Source organism: Chionomys nivalis, chromosome 4 (genome assembly GCF_950005125.1).
Source record: "Chionomys nivalis chromosome 4, mChiNiv1.1, whole genome shotgun sequence".
Taxonomy (NCBI): Eukaryota; Metazoa; Chordata; class Mammalia; order Rodentia; family Cricetidae; genus Chionomys; species Chionomys nivalis.
Window position 1 is genome coordinate 64,476,877 of NC_080089.1, and position 20,056 is coordinate 64,496,932.

Sequence of the window (20,056 nt, forward strand, 5' to 3'; positions counted from 1 at the left end):
TCTTCTCCTGAGAACCGGGACTATAGCGTTGTGTTGGTGCTGTGTGGTTTAGTTCAGTGCTGAGCAGAAGGCTACGCTAGGCCCTCTTACACTAAGTGGAACAATATCTCCAGTTTTTCCGTCTTGCTTCGTTGCTCAAGCTGGCTTCAAATTCATAGCGACCTTCCTATCTCAGGTTCTTGAATCTGAGATTACAGGTATGCTTCCATCCCTGACTAGCCCTGACCACAGAACTACAGAATATTATTTTTTCAGTACTGGGTTTTAAACTGGGGCCTTGTATGTGATAGGCAAGCAATCTACCACTGAGCCACATCCTGAGCTTTTCGTTGTTGTTGTTGTTTTTTAGATAGAGTTTCTCTGTGCAACAGTGCTAGCTTTAGACCAGGCTGGCCTCAAACTCACAGAGATCCGCCTGCCTCTGCCTCCTGAGTGCTGGGGATTAAAGGCGTGCGCCACCACACCCAACATTTTTTTTAAGTCTGTCTCCTCAATATAGTTCAAGCATGTTTTGAAATCACCGGGTAACTAACCCAGGAGGGCTTTGGTTCTTGATCCTCCTGCCTCCGTTTCTCTACTTTTGGTGTAGCAGGCCTGAACTACCATGAACAACTGATATTTACATTTTAATTTGTGTGTGTGTGTGTGTGTGTGTGTATGGGGTGTAGGTGTGACACTGTGGACATGTGGAGGTTGAAGTGTGGGAATCCTGTCATTCCACTGTGTGGGCCCTGAGGGTGGAACTCAGGTTGGCAGCACCTTTACCTGCTGAATCTTCTCACAAGCCGGGTGGTGTATCCTTCCCCCCACCCCTGAGACAGTGTTTCTTTGTGTAGCTCTGGTTATCCTGGAACTTGCTCTGTAGACCAGGCTAGCCTCAAACTCAGAGACCCTGAATGCTAGATTAAAGGCATGTACCTCCACTGCCCAGCAAGTGACTACTTTTAAATAAAAATCATTTTGCTTTCTTTTCCATTTCACCAAGATTGCCCCCTCTCTGATGCCTCTCAGATTGACAGGACCTGACACTGAGCTCAGTAAAAAAGGCCACCTTCCTGGATGGGGACTAGGAGTGAAAGAGGCAGGAAGTAGGAAGCAAGGAATAAGAATAGCATCAACTCATTGTGTTCAGGAAGGGGAAGAGTATAGGGACCACCCATTCATAAAGTGTAGAGACCACACATTCATAAAGTGTAGAGACCACCCATTCATAAAGTGTAGAGACCACCCATTCATAAATTATAGGGACCACCCATTCATAAAGTGTGGGGACCACTCATTTAGTAAAGTGTAGGGACCACCCATTCATAGAGTGTATAGAACACCCACTCCTCAGTAATTCTTGTCGACTCCAGCCATAACACAATAACATTCTTGCAACTAAGTGCATTAGTTCTAATAGGACAAAGACTGAAACCTTCCATAAGGTCAGGTCATGTTTTGTACCAAGTGAATAAGACAAAACAAAACCTTTTAGAATTTAAAGATTTCAGGGTTTGTTGTTATTTAGGAAGGAGACTGATCTACTCTCATAAAATTCCTTCGGATAGGAGTGAAGTTTTCCACATCACCACTAGAGGGCATTCAGTTACCATTTTATCCAGGGTCCTTGCTGATGGAGGTTCTGTCTCCTTTCAGCTTGCAGATGCTGGCAGGTTACCCAACCTGAAGGAACTTCTCCAGTCCTCCAGAGACACAGACATACAGGCCTGGGACCTGGTGAGCTGGATTTTATCCTCCAAGATCCTGACAATCCACAGCGCAGAGAAGGCAGAGGTAAGACTGGTGTGTAGGTCCCAGGTTCCTAAGGCTGACTGGCTCTGAGACCTCCCAGGTACCACTGGGCAGCTGGTTGAAATGCAGATTCATGGGTGTCACTCTCAGAGATTCTCGGTATATGTCTGAAGAGCCCAGGAAGTCACACACTGGCGAGTTCAGTACGGCACGTGTCTCCTTATCTGGAAATGGGGATAACTGTGGTGCACCTCAGCTGGGCGAATGCCCATCATCTTTAGGAATGAGTTTTCACTCTTGAAGCAGTATCTAGGAGCACACACAGAGGGCTCAAATGCCTATCAAAACTGCAGACACTTCTGCTAAGTGAAGGCCCTGTTCACACCTTAGGGGTGTTGCTTAAGGAGAGAAGGGGAGGGCTGGAGAGATGGATCAGCTGTTACAGGCTAGGCTCACGACCAAAAATATAAGGAGAGAAGGGGAGGGGAGGGAGGGGAAGTGGCTCAGTCCAGCTGATAAACAGCAAAGTACCCCAAAGTAATGGTGTTGCAGATTGTGTCCAGTGGGGGGAAAGACGAGTCAAATAATCCTAAAATAACTCCAAATAGAATATTTTAAGGTTATTCTTTATTAAAAGGGAAAGCTCACGGGACAGAAACGGGGATCCAACATCAAAGTGTGGAGCAAGGGAAGAAGAAGCTGAGCTGGGTGGGACCATGGCTTTTTGGATACCCATAAGTCACACCCCAACCTGGTCCAGCCTCTTAAAGGCCGTTGATTGAAGGAGGTTGCCTATCACCTCCCCTTTTGTCTAAATAAGTGAGTTCCAAACCCAATACAAAACTATACACACTAAGAACAGATATCAAGCATAAAAATTAGAATTACAACCAGTGGGGCTGGAGAGATGGCTCAGAGGTTAAGAGCATTGCCTGCTCTTCCAAAGGTCCTGAGTTCAATTCCCAGCAACCACATGGTGGCTCACAACCATCTGTAATGAGGTCTGGTGCCCTCTTCTGGCCTGCAGGCATACACACAGAATATTGTATACATAATAAATAAATAAATAAATAAATAAAAGAATCACAACTAGCATAAACAATATTAAGCAAGGAGCATATGCTAAATGCTTTAATAAGGACTCTAAGTCTAGTATTAGAAATGACTTGACTAGATCATAAGAGGAAGATAATATGACTATCTAATCTTCAACCCCATCGAATGCCCATCGAAGTGCAATCAAGTAGCTTCCAAAATGTGTAGTAGATGACAGAGACAACTGGCTACCTAGGTAATCACCCAAAGTCTCACTTGCAATGTTGAAGTAACCAACTTTGGCTAAGACCTAGAGTAACTGACAGACCATTTTCTGAGGCAGGAAAAATTTCAGAACCGTCTTACCCTGTCTTGGCAAGGTTTGGTAGTCTTTTTTCTTGTATTCTGCTTGTTATGTTTGTACATTGTGCATTTTGTCAGTGGTCAAGGCAGAGGCCGGTTTTGCCAAGAAGAAAACAAGCTCCAAGTGGAGTTCTTTGGTGCTCAGCGTTCTCTCGGGAATAGATCGGGGCTACTAGGAACAATCGTGTCTCACGTCAACAGAACCTTAAATTACTTAAATGCCATGTTCTACAGATCTTTCAGGTTTTGGGTTCAAATCTTATTTCAGCCAATTATTGAGCCCCTTTTGTAAGGTGAGACCATAGTTATCCCCAAGAGGAGCAGTGACAGAAAGGGTATTACCCTAACACAGTTTTTGGCACAAGCCAGATGTCCCATAATTTAGTTTTCCTTGCCTGGCTGGAGGCTCACAGGAACAGGCTGGAACAACAGGGTCAAAAGTAGGTCATATAATTCCTGGTCTGGTATTCTCCTGAGTGGCAATGGCAGGTTGGCTATACGTGCTGTTACTAATTTAATCAATTTCAAGTAAGCACTGAATTTGATTTGATTTGTTTGTTTTGGTTTTTCAAGACAGGGTTTCTCTGTGTAGCAGTCTGTCCTGGAACTCACTTTGTAGACCAGGCTGACCTCTGCCTCCTGAGTGCTGGGATTAAAGGCATGCGCCACCACCGCCCAGCAAGAACCATGAGGGAGTCATGGAGAGGGTGTCTGTATTCCAGAGTGGGTTGAGCTACTTCCTTTATTGAATGGAATCATTTACTCATTCCTCACTCGGGATCAAGGCCCTGCTAGATGTTGGCTATTACAGCTAAAGCAGATGTGATGGTGGCTCCTTGGCTTTTGATTATGATCCAATTTAAATTCACATTAAAATGTGGGATTGTGTCAGGGTGGGGCTGGAGAGATGGTCAGTGGTTAAGAGTACTTGCTGTTCTTGGAGAGGACCTGGGCTCAGTTCCCAGCATCCGTATGCAGCTGACAACTGTCCTTAATTCTGGTCCCAGGGGAACCAGTGCCTTCTTCTGGCTCTCATGGGCACCTGAATGCCTGCAGTGCACATACAGACAAAAAGGAACACAAATATACACATACACAATAAAAATGAACACAATATATTAAATGTGGGAGTTTGGTATCCAGGAATGTCAGCTTTTTATTTTGTTCAAGTCAGGACATTTGCCTACCATGTATTATCACTTTATGAAAGGACATTTTAGCTGGGCATGGTGGTCACACTTGTAGTCCCAGCATTTGAGAGGTAGAGGAAAGAGGAACAGGACTTTAAGGCCACTGGAGGGCAGCCTGAGTTGCATGAAATCTCAAAAAAACAAAACAAAACAACCTCCCCCCCCAAAAAAAAACCCTCTGAAAACACCCCCCCCTCAAAAAAAAAAAAAAAAACTTCTGAAAACACAGGGGCTAAAGAGAAGCCTCAGTAGTTAAGAGTACTTGTTTCTCTTCCAGAGGAGCTGAGTTTGATTTTCAGAGCCCACAGATGGGCCTGTAACTGCAGTTCTGGGGTCCAGTACACTCTTCTGACTTCCACTGGGGCCCTGCCCACTTGCTCCCCAACCATAAATAAAATAATAAACAAATATTCTAAACAACAAAAAAGTGTCTGTCGGGGGTGGGGGAGCATTACAAATGATCCAAGCATGGTGGCGGTACACACCTTTAATCTCAGCACTTGGGAGGCAAAGGCAGGCAGATCTCTGCAATCAAGGCCAGCCTGGTCTACAGAGTGAGTTCCAGGACAGCCAGGGCTACACAGAGAAACCCTGACTTAAAAAACAACAAGAAAAAAAAGAAAAAGAAATAAAGTTAATACTTAAAAAAGGAGCTTAGAAAAAAAAAAAAAAAAAAAAATAAATAAGTAAAAAAAAAAAAAAAAAAAAAAATAAAAAAGGAGCTTAGGTGTACATGGCAGTCAGATTTTGCTGAATAGCAAACCACTCTAAAGTTAATGATGAAATGAAAGTACTGGCTGCATTTCGTGACTCTGAGGTCATTACTCTGAGGCCGTGACCCTGAGGTCGTCATTCTGAGGCAGTGACTCTGAGGTGGTTCTTGGGGGTGGATGTTCTAGGGTAATCTTGCTTATATTTCTGGGCTTTTGGTGGGACGGCTGCCAAGGCTGAGACCCCCCCTTTATGAGGCACTCACCTTGCTGAGGCTGGCGTGGGTGAGGGTGATGGCCATCAGCAGGGGAGGACAAACCCTTTGCAGTCTGCCATGTATGTGCTGAGGGCCCATTGGTCAAAACAGATCTCTGTACAGGCAGCTTCAGCGCTGAGAAACAGGTTCCCTGTCTGGATGCCATCCTGGGAGAATCCCACCTGCAGTCACATTTGAAGAAGCGCACAGAGAAGGGGATTCTGTGGCCGCTTTTGCCATTTGTCACAGCCTTCTGCCTTGTGACACAAGTATTGTAAAGATAAACCATGGGAACAGATGGGAGAGTGTTGGTTTTGTCGTCTGGGTTTTGTTTTTTTTTTTTTTTTTTTTTGAGACAGGGTTTCTCTGTGGTTTTGGAGCCTGTCCTGGAACTAGCTCTTGTAGACCAGGCTGGTCTCAAACTCAGAGATCCGCCTGCCTCTGCCTCCCTAGTGCTGGGATTAAAGGCGTGCGCCACCACCGCCCGGCTTGGGTTTTGTTTTTTGGAGACAGGGTCTTGCTATGGAACCCAGCCTGACCTGGAATTTTCCGTCCCCACTCTGAAACCTCCTGAATGCTAGATTGCGGATGTGGGCTACCACTCAAACCTGAAAAGTACTGGGAACATGAGACGTGATTTCTGAGCCAGGTGTGGTGACGTGTGCTTTAACCTCAGTACTTGGAAGCAGTCAAATCTGGGCTACTCGAGATATTGTCTTAAAAACCGAAGGAAAAAGAGAGAGAGAGAAGTAGTCCTTGAGTTAGGAGTGGTCCGTGCTCCTCACCCACCTGTCAGCGTCCTTAGAGAGAAGCTCTTTTGAGCTCTCAGAGCGCTGAGCTGGATTATAGAGGAACAGCTTCAGAATTATGAAGTGAGTTGTTCTGATGGGGTGGAGAGAGCCCAAGGTTTGGGGTTGTGAGCCTAGCCTTTAACAGCTGAGCCATCCCTCCAGGCCGGGAGCCCAAGGTTTTAGGAGGCCTTCTCCCTTCTTCCACTCCTTACCCTCTTTCTTCCATCCCTTCTTTTGTCTCACGTAGCCCAGGCTGGCCTTGAACTTGATAAAGAGCTGAGGATGAGCTTGACCTACAATCTTCCTGACTCTACCTCCCAGGCACTGAAGAATAGGCCTGTGTCAGCATGCTGGCCATTAGCAGGACGCATCTGTTGCACACCTACCAGCGTCCCAAGTAAACCTCTAACTCCTTCCTGTTTCATTTTCTTGTTTGCAAGTTCGAAAAGATCCAGCAGCTGACTGGTGCCCCTCACACGCCTGTTCCCACTCCGGACTTCCTATTTGAAATTGAGTACTTTGATCCAGCCAACTCTAGGTTTTATGAGACCAAAGGAGAGCGAGACCTCATCTACGCCTTCCATGGCAGCCGACTAGAGAACTTCCACTCTATCATCCACAATGGTCTGCACTGCCACCTGAACAAGGTGGGTCTGGGGCTCGCTGCTGGGGAGCGTGGGAGGGGACTCATGGGGAGGTGGGTTGGCTGAGGCCATGGTGCTTGGCCACCTGGGTAAATGCAGAATCTCAGGCCCACTGTGTTTTAACAGGATCTCTGGGAAATTTCCAGGCTGATTATGGTTGGGGAAGCATTAGTGGTTTCTGGCCTTAGCTCTACATTTAGATCACTCGGGAAACTTAAAAATCCCTGTGCTGCTGCTGGTGGTGACGCACGCCTTTAATTCCAGCATTCGGGAGACAGAGACAGAGGGATCTCTGAGTTGGAGGCCAGACTGGTCTACAGCAGGGGTTCCAGGACAGGTTCCAAAGCTACAGAGAAACCGTGTCTTGAGAAACAAACAACAACAACAGAATCCTTGTGCTGGGACTGGAGAAGAGGCTCAGGAGCTAAGAGTACTTGCTTCTCTTGCATAGGATCTGGGTTCAATTCCCAGGATCAACCTTGCGTGGCTACTGCCTGTAGCTTTCTGTAGTTATCCAACACCCTCTTCTGGCCTCCATGGGCACCACACATGAAACAGACAAGCAGATTCACAAACATACAAATAAATAAAAAATCTAAAATAAAGAAAACAAAAATACTAGTACCAGAGAGCTTGGGATGTAACCTAGCTGGTAGAATGTGTACGTGGTGTGCACTAGGCCCTAAATTCAACCTGCAGCACCTGCATGAAATGATGTGGTGTCCACCTATAATCCTAACACTAGGGAAGTAGAGGTAAGAGGATCTGAAGTTCAAAGTCATCCTGGGCTACTGGGGAGTTTGATGTTAGCCTGTGCTACGTGAGACCTTGTTTCACAAAAACAAATGAAAATCCCAATGCCAGCTGCATCCCAGACAACTTAGTTGAGACACTGCGAGTAGCGCCCATCAGTGTGCTTCACCAACCCTTCCAGTGCCACACAGTGTGGACCCTGAGCCAGCAGGAGAAGCATAACCCAGGAGCACTTCACTGGAAGTGTGAAGCCTCAGGCCTACCTGAGACGACACCGTGAGAACCCACACTTTAACAGGATCCCCAGGTGACCATAAACATTGCTGAGCTCCTGTCAGCCCTGAGAAATTGCGGGGTATGCCAAGATCAGCAAGAGGAGGTCCTTCCCCAGAACGGTTTTCCTCTCATCTTCATGAGCCAAAACTGTTAACCACCCTCTCCCTTCTGACACTCATTCTACCCCTCAGGAAAGAGGAGGAGGATGACAGTCTAGGGCCTGTCGCTGAACAGGCATGGGCAGCCAGCCATGAGGGCCTGGGTAAAGGAATTCATGCTGTTCCAGTCTGTCCCCTCTTCTGTGGCACTGGTGCCCACTACCCTCTGAGCTCACACAGCGATCGAAGTGGCTTGTATTCACAGAGGCTGCTTGGTTTCCTAGGCTCCAGGAGAAGCAGCAGCTGCTATTGTAGGCCAGCGGAGAGGGCATCTGAGGTAGTAGGTGCTGCGGGCCCTCCCCAGGCAGAGCAGCATCTGTCTCATCTTGATGGGCTGGCTCCGTCAGGGCTGATGGAGCCTCGAGGCTGGAGAAGCTTCTTCCAGCCCTGCTGCATCTGATTAGTACTGGTGGGTTCTGCTGAGGATGACGGCCTTGTTTACGCTGGCCCTGGGCTTGCTTCTAAGGCCAGGCTACTGGAATCCAGGGGTCTCCGTTTTACCCTGAAACTTGCCTGGAGAAGTTGCCTCAAGTTTGTACTCTAGGGTTCCCTTGAGGCAGCTCATGTACCAGGGGATGCTGTGAAGTTATCTTTCTTGGGGGTGGAAATGCCCCAGAACTCTCTTGAGCTCTCTGCTCCCAGCAGCCTGGCACAAGGCTTTGAGTCTCAGAAGCTGAAGACATATGTAGGATTTAAGTAAAGGATTAATGTGCGGTGACAGAGAAATGAATGACGCAGTGGGTAAAGGTGACTTCTGCTAAGCCTGATGACCTGAGATAGATCCCAGGCACTCACATGAAGGGAGAACCAACTCCCACAGTTATCTGCTTACCTGTGTGTCACACACACAGAGACTGTTTTTTGTTTTTTGGTTTTTTGTTTTTTTTTTTTCAGGACAGAGTTTCTCTGTGTAGCCCTGGCTATTCTGGAACACACACTGTAGACCAGGATGGCCTTGGAACTTACAGAGATCCACCTGCCTCTGTCTCCCGAGCGCTGGGATCAGAGGTGTGCACCACCACTGCCCAACTGAATAATATTTTTAAAAAGAAAGAGAAAACTGCTGTGGGGTCTGATTAGAGGATGTTTACTCTCCCTGGAGTTGGTCTACGTCAACTTTGGAGAGATGGGGACATTGTCCAACTTGGCATGGGAGCTTTCCAAAGGTCAAGCAGAGGTCTTTTTCATTTGCCCCATGCCACAGGGTTTCTCCGTTCCAGAGCAGAGGATGTATTTCAGTGAACTCCTGGAGTCCAGGGTCATCTAAGATACTGGGTCTAGCATCTACAGACAGCAGTCAACTTTAAACTTGAGTATCAGGTCTGTCCATCGATGGAAGCTTCTGGACTGTGACGAGAAGTGTGACTAACGCCATGGTGGACGTTACTGTGACTGAGTGGTGTTCAGTTGTGGTGCCTGTCATAGCCAAGGAAGAGTGTGTTTCCTGTGCCTGCGTAGGCTCTGTTTGCCAGTCCTTTATCTGCCACACTTCCTTAGGGAGGAAACCAACTTAACAGCCCTTGTCAGGCAGCTGCAGCCTAGCTTCTTGGATGTTTTCTTAGCCCACAACAACAAAGAGTAAAACTCAACTCTGGTCCTCATGGCAGGTCCTTCATTTAGTCCCAGTTTTGTTTGTTTGTTTGTTTTGTTTTGTATTTTCAGGACAAGGTTTCTCTGTAGCTTTGGAGCCTGTCCTGGAACTCTCTCTCTCTGTAGAGAGTCTCGAACTCAGAGTCTGTTTGCTTCTGCCTCACGAGTACTGGGATTAAAGGCGTGCGCCACCACTGCCTGACTCGTTTCTTTTTCAAATAATAGGATGTAACTTTCCTTTTGCAAACCCCTAAGTGTAGCTATGTTCAGTGCATTGATGTGATGGGAATTACTCCATTCATCATAACAGTAGCACCTGTGATGTCCTGCCCACCTGTGACTGTCAGCATCTCTTATGTGCCAGATAGCCTTCAAATGCACATTGTTTTATGTAAATTGTGTAGAGTTGTGTGTGTGTGTTGCTGAGGACTGGATGCTTAGGCAAGCTCTACCACTGAGCTACACTCCCCGCCCTACCTTATGTCTTTGAAACGTGGTCATAAGCTTATGGAGGAAGAACTTTTACAGCGTTTTGTAGGTGCAGAAACTGCAACACAGAATTTATGTAACTCGTTGGAACATTGAAACTGAGGTCTGTTTGGACTCCGATATCGCTGTTGTTTTTTCCATTCAACCTTGACCACAAGGTACAGCTCCTTTGCCAGGCTAGGTGGCCAGATCCTGTCAGCTGAACCCTGATCAGATGGGAATGTGTTTAGTCATGAGCCCTATGATGACATCAGGTTATTTGTCTTAAAGGGGTGGGAGGAGTGTGAAATGTTTGTTTCCAGCTCTGTGGAAGAAGGACACATGCCATCTGGTGACACCTAGTCTCCATTCAGTTTTGTGTGTTTTCTCTTTTCGCCTCTGCTCTTCCAGACATCTTTGTTTGGAGAAGGGACCTACCTCACGAGTGACTTGAGCCTGGCCCTCATTTACAGTCCTCATGGCCATGGGTGGCAGCATAGCCTCCTCGGCCCAATCCTTAGCTGTGTAGCCGTGTGTGAGGTCATCGATCATCCAGATGTCAAGTGCCAAACCAAGAAGAAGGGTGAGTGAGCGCTCGGCCCAGGCCTGGCTGCGGCCCTTGCTCTGGCTCAGGTGTGGGGTGGACGGCCATTGCACGGTCCAGAGCAGCACAGACAGGACAAAGGCTGGGCTGCAAGGACGGGAGTGGCTTCTCAGGGATGGAACACGTGATGGGAAAAGATCACACTACAGGTAGGAGTCAGGGAGTTCTGGGGAGGGGCTGACAAGGGGCAGCTGAGAGGGTTCAAGATGCCCAGGGAAAGCTTTGGGAAGGAGGCAGGATTTGACACAAATGCAGGCTCTTCCAGAGGACCTGAACCCTGTGTCCAGCACCCACACTGTGGGATCCACAACCACCTGTAACTCCAGCTGGGATCTAGCATCCTCTTTCGGCCTCATGGGTACCAGACGTGTGGTGAACATGCATACATTCATGCGAAACACTCATCCGTATAAAATAAAAATTAAGAAAAAAAAACAGGCGGTGACTCACTCCTTTAATCCCAGCACTTGGGAGGCAGAGGCAAGCAGATCTCTGTGAGTTTGAGGCCAACGTGGTCTACAAATCCAGTTCTAGGACAGCCAGGATTGATACACAGAGAAAAACCAAAAAAAAAAAAAAAAACCCAAAAATTAAGAAAAAAAGATTTGACAAATGGAAACCTTACATACTTGTAAGGTGAGGGCATGGCTCGTTGGGAGTCAGAATTTTGGTATTTCTGGGCACTTGCATCATCAGAAAACCTGGTATCCAATTAACATTCAGTAAAGGTTTGCTCAACAAAAGCTAAGGATAATGGGTCCAGATTCTCTGCGCTCTGCTGGAGTGTGCTGGAATCCCCAGACGACCAGAGGGGCATCTGAGGCCGTGGACTCTCCAGGAGCAGATAGCTAGCAGCCACCTCAACTCCACTGGCTTGAGGTGTCCCTTGGATTGCATGCCCAGTGCCTCCCTCTGGGCCACCCTTCTCCAAGGCAGAAGAGTCACAGGACTGTCATTCCTGTCTCCAAACTGGGCTGTTGGCTTTACTAAGAAGAGGAGAATTCAAGACACAAACTGTTCTGGCCTCTAATGTGAAACAACTGGACCCAAGGAACAGGCCCAGGTCTGACGCCACCCTCCCAGACCAGACAGCACGAACGCCCGCTCGCGTGCGTAATTCCTAGCAAGTTTGCATATGGAGACATTAGACACCAAAACATAACTGCCCAGCCTCTGCTGCCCAGAGCCCTGGCTTGTGTTTGATAAAGCCTTTCTGTGTTGTTAACAGGAAAGAGTGTCCTCCCTCCCTCTCAGACCAGACTTAAGTACTTGATTAGCATGTACAAGGCCCTGGGTTCAGCACTGCACACATACACATAAAATCCACAACAACAAAAACAAAAAACAAAAAAAGTTTTGCCTGGTGCACTGGCATGAACCTCAGTGAGTAGGAAGTAGAACGGGAGGGTCAGCAGATAAAGGCTAGCCTTAGCTACATTGTGAGTTTGAAGTCAGCCTTGACTACATTAGATCCAGTCTCAAATAAAATCCTAAAAATAAATAAATAAATAATAAAAGAATAAAGCCAGGCATGGAGATGTACACCTTTAATCCCAATACTTGAGAGGCAGAGGCAGACTGATCTCTGTGAGTTCAAGGCTAGCCTACTCTCCATCGTAGATAGAGCCACATAGTGAGATCCTTTCTGAAAAAAAAATTTTTTTTCCCTTTAAAATCCTGGGCAGGGCATGGTGATAGATACCTGTAATTCCAGTACTGGGGACGTAGTGAAGAGGGTCAGGAGTTAAAGGTTGTCCTCAGCTACATAGCAAGTTTAAACAAACAAAAGTCTTAGTGGGAGTGGTGGAAGTCTTTATCTGTTTTTGTGTTAGTAACCCTCACTGTCCTGGAACTCATGCTGTAGACCAGGATGGCCATGAACTCACAGGCAATGCGCCTGCCTCTGCCTCCCTCTCAGGCCTTTAATCCCAGCACTCAGGAGGCAGAGGCAGGTGGGTCTACTGTGAGTTCCAGGACAGCCAGGACTACATCGTGTGACCCTGTCTCAAAAAAAAAAAAAAAAAAAAGTGCTGAGGTCAAAGCTGTGCTCCACCAGGCCTGGTGGAAGTAAGTGTTCTGAGAACTCGAATCTAGTGTGATTTATTTAGAATGCCTCCTAGGCCCTGGGGTTGTAGCTCAATTGGTAGAGTATTCACCTGGCAGGTGTGAGGCCCTGAGTTCACCTTCAACACAGCATCAACTTGGTACAGTAGTGTGAACCTGCAAGCCTAGCACTCAGAAGATCAGAGGGTCAGAGGTTCAAGGTCACCTTTAGCTAGGCACTGAGTTCAGGCATGGGTGACTGGTCTCTAAACAGAGGAATAAAGAAGCAGTCGTGCTGAGGCAGCTCTGCTCTCTGATGAGTCCTGGTCCTGGCTGGTACGTGATGCTGATCTGCTGCTTCAGCCTTCCGTTTGCGTCTGCCTTCTGCTTGTTCCGTTCTGCGGCTTTATTTTCCTCTCTGTTTTCCTAGTCTCTCTTTCCCATTTGCCTTCCTGCCTGCAAGCATCTCCTGATTCGCACAGGAACACGGGTGCAGTCCTCTGCCTGCTGACTTTGCACCTCAGGACCATGAACCTTGACTCAATTCTATTTCTAATTTGCCTCATCCGTGTCCCCCACCCCCCACCCTCACGACACCCGGCAAAGTGCACTTCTCTCTCCTTTTACAGATACCAAGGAAATTGACCGCAGCAGAGCAAGGATCAAGCACAGTGAAGGGGGAGATGTCCCTCCTAAGTACTTTGTAGTCACCAACAACCAACTTCTTCGGGTGAAGTACCTGCTGGTGTATTCCCAGAAACAGCCGAGGAGGTAAGCAGGTGGTCCCTGTGTGAACTTAGGAGATGGCTGCTGTGTTCAGAGTGTTGACCGCTCAGCCGTCAGCATCACCTCTCCCTCAGCCTCGGGCCTCAAATGTGTGTAAAGCAAGCGCCCCATGTTGCTGGACACCTGAGGGAAGAGGTAGAGAAACGTATGTAGCTCTGACTCCAAGGGGACCAAACGTACTAGTGGAGAAGATCGGTTTGGAAACAAGCCTGTTTGAGGGGTACATGAAATCAAACTAGGGCTCCCTGGGCAATTGGTTTGTCTGAACTCCATTCCAGAGATTGAGTCGAGAAGCAGGATGGGAACCAGACAGTGGCTGAGAATGTGCAGCTCAGCTGAACCTGCCATGGACCCAGATGCTTCATCTTTATCTCGCTAATGAGTTGATGTCAAGGACGTAGCTCAGTGGTAGAGTGCTTGCATAGCACACAAAGGCCCTGGGTTCGATCCCCAGCATGGCAGAAGATACGAAATAAAGAAAGACAAAAGAGGGTTGAGCCCAGCAGCAGATGAGGGCCTTTAGCTCTGGAGAACTGTAGAGGCCACATCCGATTCCATCTAGTAGCATGGGGATAGGATGATGTTCAGGGTCCCTAGGGGGACTGTCATTTTGTCATCTTATTTTGTTGTTGGAGTCTTTGGTGGAGCTTCTGCCAAACCCACAGAAAAGGGGTTGCATTGAATATTCTGGGCTTTTTGTTTGTTTTTTTTAAGGGTGTGTATGTGTGTGTTTGCACCTGCGCAAGTGTGCGTGCACCCAGGGAAACCAGAAGGGCTTCAGATTCCTTGGAGTTGGAGATACATGCTATTTACTTGAAAAACTCCATTCTTAACTAACTCCTTAGCGAGTGTTTTCTGTGCACATCGAATGGCTTAGAACACCTCCCAGCGTAGCACACAGATTCCCAGGCTGGTGAGAACGCCTGCCACCAAGTCTGACAGCTTGAGGTCCGTCTCTGTGACCCACATGGTGGAAGGAGAGAACTGACTCTCACCCAGCCATCCTCTGGCCCCTACACACGTGCACACACATGCACGCACACACGTGCACATACACACGCACACACACAAATGCACGCACACACACACACAATAATAAAAAAGATTCCCCCAGCTCAGATTTGTCTCTGGTCATACAGAAATGACCTTCTCTAAGGAGCTTGCGACCATTTGTGCAGACACCCTGAGATGGGGCATCCTTTTAAATACCAAAGCCTTAAGAAAAGTGAGTTATAAAAGGCAATAGAGGAGCTAACTGGGGAAGAGTGGGTGAGCGCATTGCGTAGCCGTGTTTGTGCAGTTAGAAAATGTTCTGTTGAAAGGCGAGTTGGCGGTGCCAGGGCCTACAGCCCCAGGTCTCTCGGGCAGAGCCGCACGAAGCTTCCCTTGGAGGCTCACAGAAGATGAAATCCATCATGTCGTGTTCTCTGAGCCAGAACTTCTTGCGTACACTTAAAACAAAAAATGTTTTTCCTGAGTTGCCAACTCTCTTTTTCCCTCTGGGCAGGGCCTCACGCCAGCTCTCCTGGTTGTCCAGCCATTGGTTCATGGTCATGATGTCCCTGTATCTGCTGCTGCTGCTCATTGTGAGTGTCGCCAACTCCTCTGCTTTCCAACACTTCTGGAACCGAGTGAAGGGATGATCACGGGCACTTGGAGTGGGGGCCACTCACCATGTGCCTTACGGAAGCTTGTCCTCTACCTCCTACATCCCATATCCAGTCAGGCCGAGTTTGTGGACCAGCTGCAGGGGGTGCACAGGACAATTTTCATATGCCATACATGTACTGATTGCCTTTGATGATGTGCCCAGCCACAGTCCAGTCAGTGGGGACCCTCGGCCCCTCACTTGTCTGCTTCTTCCTAAATAGTCTAGGGAGGTGGCTCTTCAGCAAGGGCCAACGGGAAAGTAACTCCTGCTGCATTTAAAAGCAAAGTGTCCAAGCTGTCGGTGGTGTTTCCAATCGCTCAGATGGAGGCTGGCCCTTTCTCTAATGCCTTTTGGAAGAGAGAATTTGGGGTGATAAATCACTAAGTGGTTGCCTTGTTTTGACTCAAGATACCCAAGAGGGACGGTTGTGTTTCTCATTCAAATCAGTGGGATCATTTGGGGATTCCATCGGCTTTAGTCTGTGGGTGCAAAACATTTGAATGGTTTTCTCAGATCAACAAACGGTTTCTGCTACAGCTGTCCCTCCCTCCCTCTTTAAGCACACTAGAGAAGGAGCCTCAGCGGCTAACAAAATGCAGACTTAACAACTAGCAACTCTGTCATCATTTTCTAAAAATGGCCAACTGCTGATTACAGCTGAAACGGAACCAAATGTTTGTTTTTTTGTTTTTGTTGTTGTTTGTTTTTAAGTAACTGACAAATTAGCCTCTGTGAGCCAAATAAAAGGGGAGATGTCTAAACCTGGAGCACCAAGTGGCCTGGGTCCACAGCCTCTTTCCTGGCTGTATTACAGGGAGAAGGATCCAAGCCATAAGCTCGCTGTGGTCCTCATTCCTACGAAGCTGCCTTGATATACAACACTCTAGGCCTTCAGGGGCCTGCTGGCCTTCAAAAGAGAGGCCTGCCTCAGTTGGCCACACATCTTCATGGGCTGGGTCTCCCTCAGAGGAGGCGTCGTCTTTGGGACTCAGCCTGAGCTTTAGTGTGTGAGGAGAGAGTCCCCAGCTGCCCGTGCTGTGTTGTTCATTCTCTCCTTCCTGCCAGGCTTCAACCAGAAAAGAACCCTGTTGAACGGGAATGAGGTTTTCATAGAGAATGAGAAAATCATTTTCTACAATTTGTAAAGTTTGTGAAAAAGCCACTACTATGCTTTTTAAATCAAATAGTAGGACAATTTAAAAAACAATAAAGATATTTTCCTAAATACCAAGCTGTCTCTGTGACTGTCCACGGCTGTACTCAGTGTTAAAAACCTTACTCTTTTCCTTCATGGTGGACAGGAGCGGCAGTGGGACTTGTAGGCGTTGACCTCACAGACGTGAACAGCTGCTGTGTGCTATGCGTAGGGGTACAAGTAGGATCAAGTCACCCACCAGGAGCTGGCAGTCCAGCAGTGTGGGCAGGTAGACAGCATTTCAGGGGGAAGCTGGTGTCCTGAGATACTAGAAAGGAGAAACACTTGGTCAGGACAATGGGACCACTACCATAGACTGTATATGTGTGCTGTTTATTTGGTCTCCACAGTTGTTTATTACAGGCCTGTGTACTTTAGCAGATAAGGATCTGAAGGCAGGCCAGGAAGCTGAATAGCTTGTCCACCTGGAGGAAACGGCAGGAATGGAGTTGAACCTGGAAGGCTGGTTTCTCATACCAATCCTCAGAGCTAGGTGGAGCTTCTGCCAAACCCACAGAAAAGGGGTTACATTGAATATTCTGGGCTTTTGGTTTGTTTTGTTTTTTTAAGCGTGTGCGTGTTCGTGTCACCCAGGAAAACCAGAAGGGCTTCAGATCCCTTGGAGTTGGAGATACATGCTATTTACTTGAAAAACTCCATTCTTTTTTTGTTTTGTTCTGGGTTTGATTTTTGAGACAGGGTTTCTCTGTGTAGCTTTGGAGTCTGTCTTGGAACTCACTCTTTTATTTTTATTTATTTTTATTTTTTTATTGAAAAAATTTACGCCTCCTCCCCGCCTCCCATTTCCCCCCCCCCCCCCCGGAACTCACTCTTGTAGACCAGGCTAGCCTTGAACTCACAGAGATCTGCCTGCCTCTGCTTCCCGAGTGCTGGGATTAAAGAAAGGCATGCTCTTCCCTTCTGGTTTTAAAAGAACTTAAAACATTTCCCAACTATGGGTCTGAAACGCCGAGCTTCTTTTGTCTCGTGGGTGCACTGGTTCTGAGGAGAGTTAGTTGTGCAAGGTGCGTTGAGACCTCTGGGTACCGGGAAATGATCAGCCAGGAAGGAGACAAGGCCTGAAAGACTCAACTCCACTCAGCCCCTACCCTAAGCCTAGGCCAGATGCCATCTAAACAATAGCTCTGGAGAAGACAAGCTGGGGAACCTTGGGGTGGGGCTCAGGAGGAAGCAGCTTTCTCTCTGTCTAATGTGCCCAATGGGGAGGAATATCCCCGGACAGCTGATGACAGGAGGTCAGGGGTGCTCAGGTGCCACTACCTCACACTGGGGCCCCAGCTGCCTTGACCTTGTGAGAAGCACCCTCCCAGCTCTGTCAACTACACGTCATTGTCTGGAATGCAGCATTCAGAGAGGTGTCAAGTGGGTCTCTCCCAGGTAGGAAGCCAGCTTCGAAGGGCCAAGAATCCTGTGAGCTACTAGTGCGTGCCCGTGTAAATGAGAGCGGTGCGTATGTGTTTCAGTGTTGGTTATGATTAATTCATTCCATTAAATGGCACTTGCCTCCCAGGCCAGGCCAGGGCTGGGGAGTTGATTTTAAAGAGCCCAGTTCAGGTGTTTTTCTTTATAACATGGCCACATCACATCTGCGCCCATCCACAGCTAAGCCCAGGAGGTTTGTGTTGGCATGGAATCTGCCGAATTCACCCTCCCCATTGCCATGGTGACTCTTAGGCCCTGGGATTGGATTCTGTTCTTTACACACAAACATGACCACACCCCTCCTGAAGCCCCTCTAACACTCCCACCCCCCTCTTTATGGTCTCACCACATCTTCCCTCCCAGTACCTCCAAGTTTTCCATCTCTTGACCTTTGTTTGTTTTTGTTTTTTGTTTTTTGGTGGTTTTTTTTTTTCCTTTGTCCACTCTCCACCATGGGTTTTTGTTTGTTTCCCAACTGTCTGGGGCTGCGCACCATGGAGACGGTGTCCTGGGCTGCCTCTGACCCTGATCTGGTTAGGAACCCCTTCGCATTGCGTGTATCTCCAACCTGATGTTCAGAACATCCAAAACAAATCCCGACATTCCAAAGCAAGATAGAAACCACCATCCCCACCCACTCTGCTGGCGCTCTGGTCCACCTGGAAAGGGCTTTGAAAATTTCCAGCGTTTCGAAGCAACGTCCATGAAGGGAGAGTGCTGTCTGCTGAGTACTTTAGTCCCAGCGAGCTGCACTTTGTGTCAGGCTGATGTTTTCGGCATTAAAATTCCACCAGAAGCTTTCAGAGGGCAGGCTTCTCAGGACAGATATACACACATTTGTCTCGGTCAGTGCACTCAAGAGAAGTTTGTTGAGTGGCTATATGAAAAGATTCATGGAATCCACACCCACCCCAAAGCAAAGAGTGATGGTTGAAAGGCAGTTTAAGAGGATTGGAATTAGACCTCAGGAAGTGGTGGGGAGTCCGTGGGTGAGGGCTTCTGAGGAGGCTGTTGTTAGGCTTGGGGAAATCCTTTTAATCCCAGCACTGAGGAGGCAGAGGCAGGCCTATGTCTCTATGAGTTCAAGGCCAGCCTGGTCTACAGAGTGAATTCCAGGACAGCCAAGGCTATACAGTGAAACCCTGTCTCGGGGGGAAAAATGCCCACTAAGCTAGGGCCAGAGGATTGCCACAAGTTTGAGGCCAGCCTGTACACATATCTATCCATCTTTTTTATTTTTTGAACTCTAGGCTAACCAGGCTACAAAGTGAGAATGTTTCAAAACAAAAACCTGAAACATTCAAGAAACCAAAACCCAAAGCAAAGCCTGTCTAGGAACAGGCTTTAGTAATGAGTTGGGAGACAGAGAGAAATAACTGGAGACTCACCAGCAAAAGGAGCTCCACTAACGGCGCAGTGGAGCCAAGCATGGCTCTGTCTATATTTAGCAGGAGGACCCCACTGGAAACAGCATGTATTCTTCCAGGCCCTTCCAGCCAGCCTTGGTGTCATGGGTCAGGTCGGTCAGACTGCAGGAGGAGGCAAGGTCAGTCTGAACTACTGGACCCACACATTGCACAGTGGCTTAAGATTTCACTGGTCTTGGGCAAGCACAGGCACAAGTATTTCCATAGGGACAGTCGCCAGAAGTCTGCTGGACTTCAGCTATAGACACATACACACACAGGTATACGGATGTGAGTGCCCGTGGAGACCAGGGACAATTGATCCCTCTGAAGCTAGAATTACGGGTGACCGGAGGGGAGCAGTTCCTGGGTCCCCTCATCACATGGGTACTAGGAACATACTCAGGTCCTCTGGAAGAGCAGCGCATACTCCTAAGAGCTGAGCTGGACCCCCGCCACCAAGTGTAGTTTAAAGGAATGGGGGTGGTGTGTACTTGGAAAGTCTCACCTTGTAGCTCTTGAATATCCTTGTTCCCTCTGCATCAGGTTACCTGTTCTTGTCGCCCAGGGCTCCGCTCACCCTCCTGCTACTGCTCCGACCTCTCCTCCGGGACATTCCCCATTTCCTGCTCTCCTTGGGTCCTGGTAAAGCGGCTGACTGTTTTTCCATCCACCCATTCTGAATAGAAGCAGTCGTTGGTTTCAGACATGGGCATGTGACCCAATTGGATAATGAAATCTCAGCAAACTCAAGTCCAGTCTTGTGGATGTTCCTGGGAAAGAGATTTGTGTCTCCTGGTCTGACTGTGGGATGCCGGACTTTCCGCGCCGTTTGGGTCTGTTGGCATTGTGTTTTAGAGGCTGCCTGTGCAGCCTGGGATGGCATGGAACTCTGTCCTGCTGCTCTGCCTCCCGCGCACTGGGATTGCAGGCAAGTGCGATCCTGCTGGACCTTGTTG

At 48.1% G+C, this 20,056-nt stretch overlaps 1 protein-coding gene across 2 annotated transcripts in view; it reads left to right on the plus strand.

The window, feature by feature from the left end:
• Parp16 (poly(ADP-ribose) polymerase family member 16) overlaps positions 1-16,237 on the plus strand; it is a 29,574-nt gene extending 13,337 nt beyond the window's left edge. For both annotated transcript variants that reach the window (XM_057768981.1, XM_057768980.1), the window contains exons 3-7: positions 1,639-1,776; positions 6,521-6,727; positions 10,381-10,552; positions 13,246-13,387; positions 14,910-16,237. In XM_057768981.1, coding sequence (XP_057624964.1) covers positions 1,639-1,776; positions 6,521-6,727; positions 10,381-10,552; positions 13,246-13,387; positions 14,910-15,045 — 795 coding nt within the window. In that variant the 3' untranslated portion in view covers positions 15,046-16,237. The remainder of the gene's footprint in view (positions 1-1,638; positions 1,777-6,520; positions 6,728-10,380; positions 10,553-13,245; positions 13,388-14,909) is intronic.
• Positions 16,238-20,056: the final 3,819 nt, after the last annotated feature.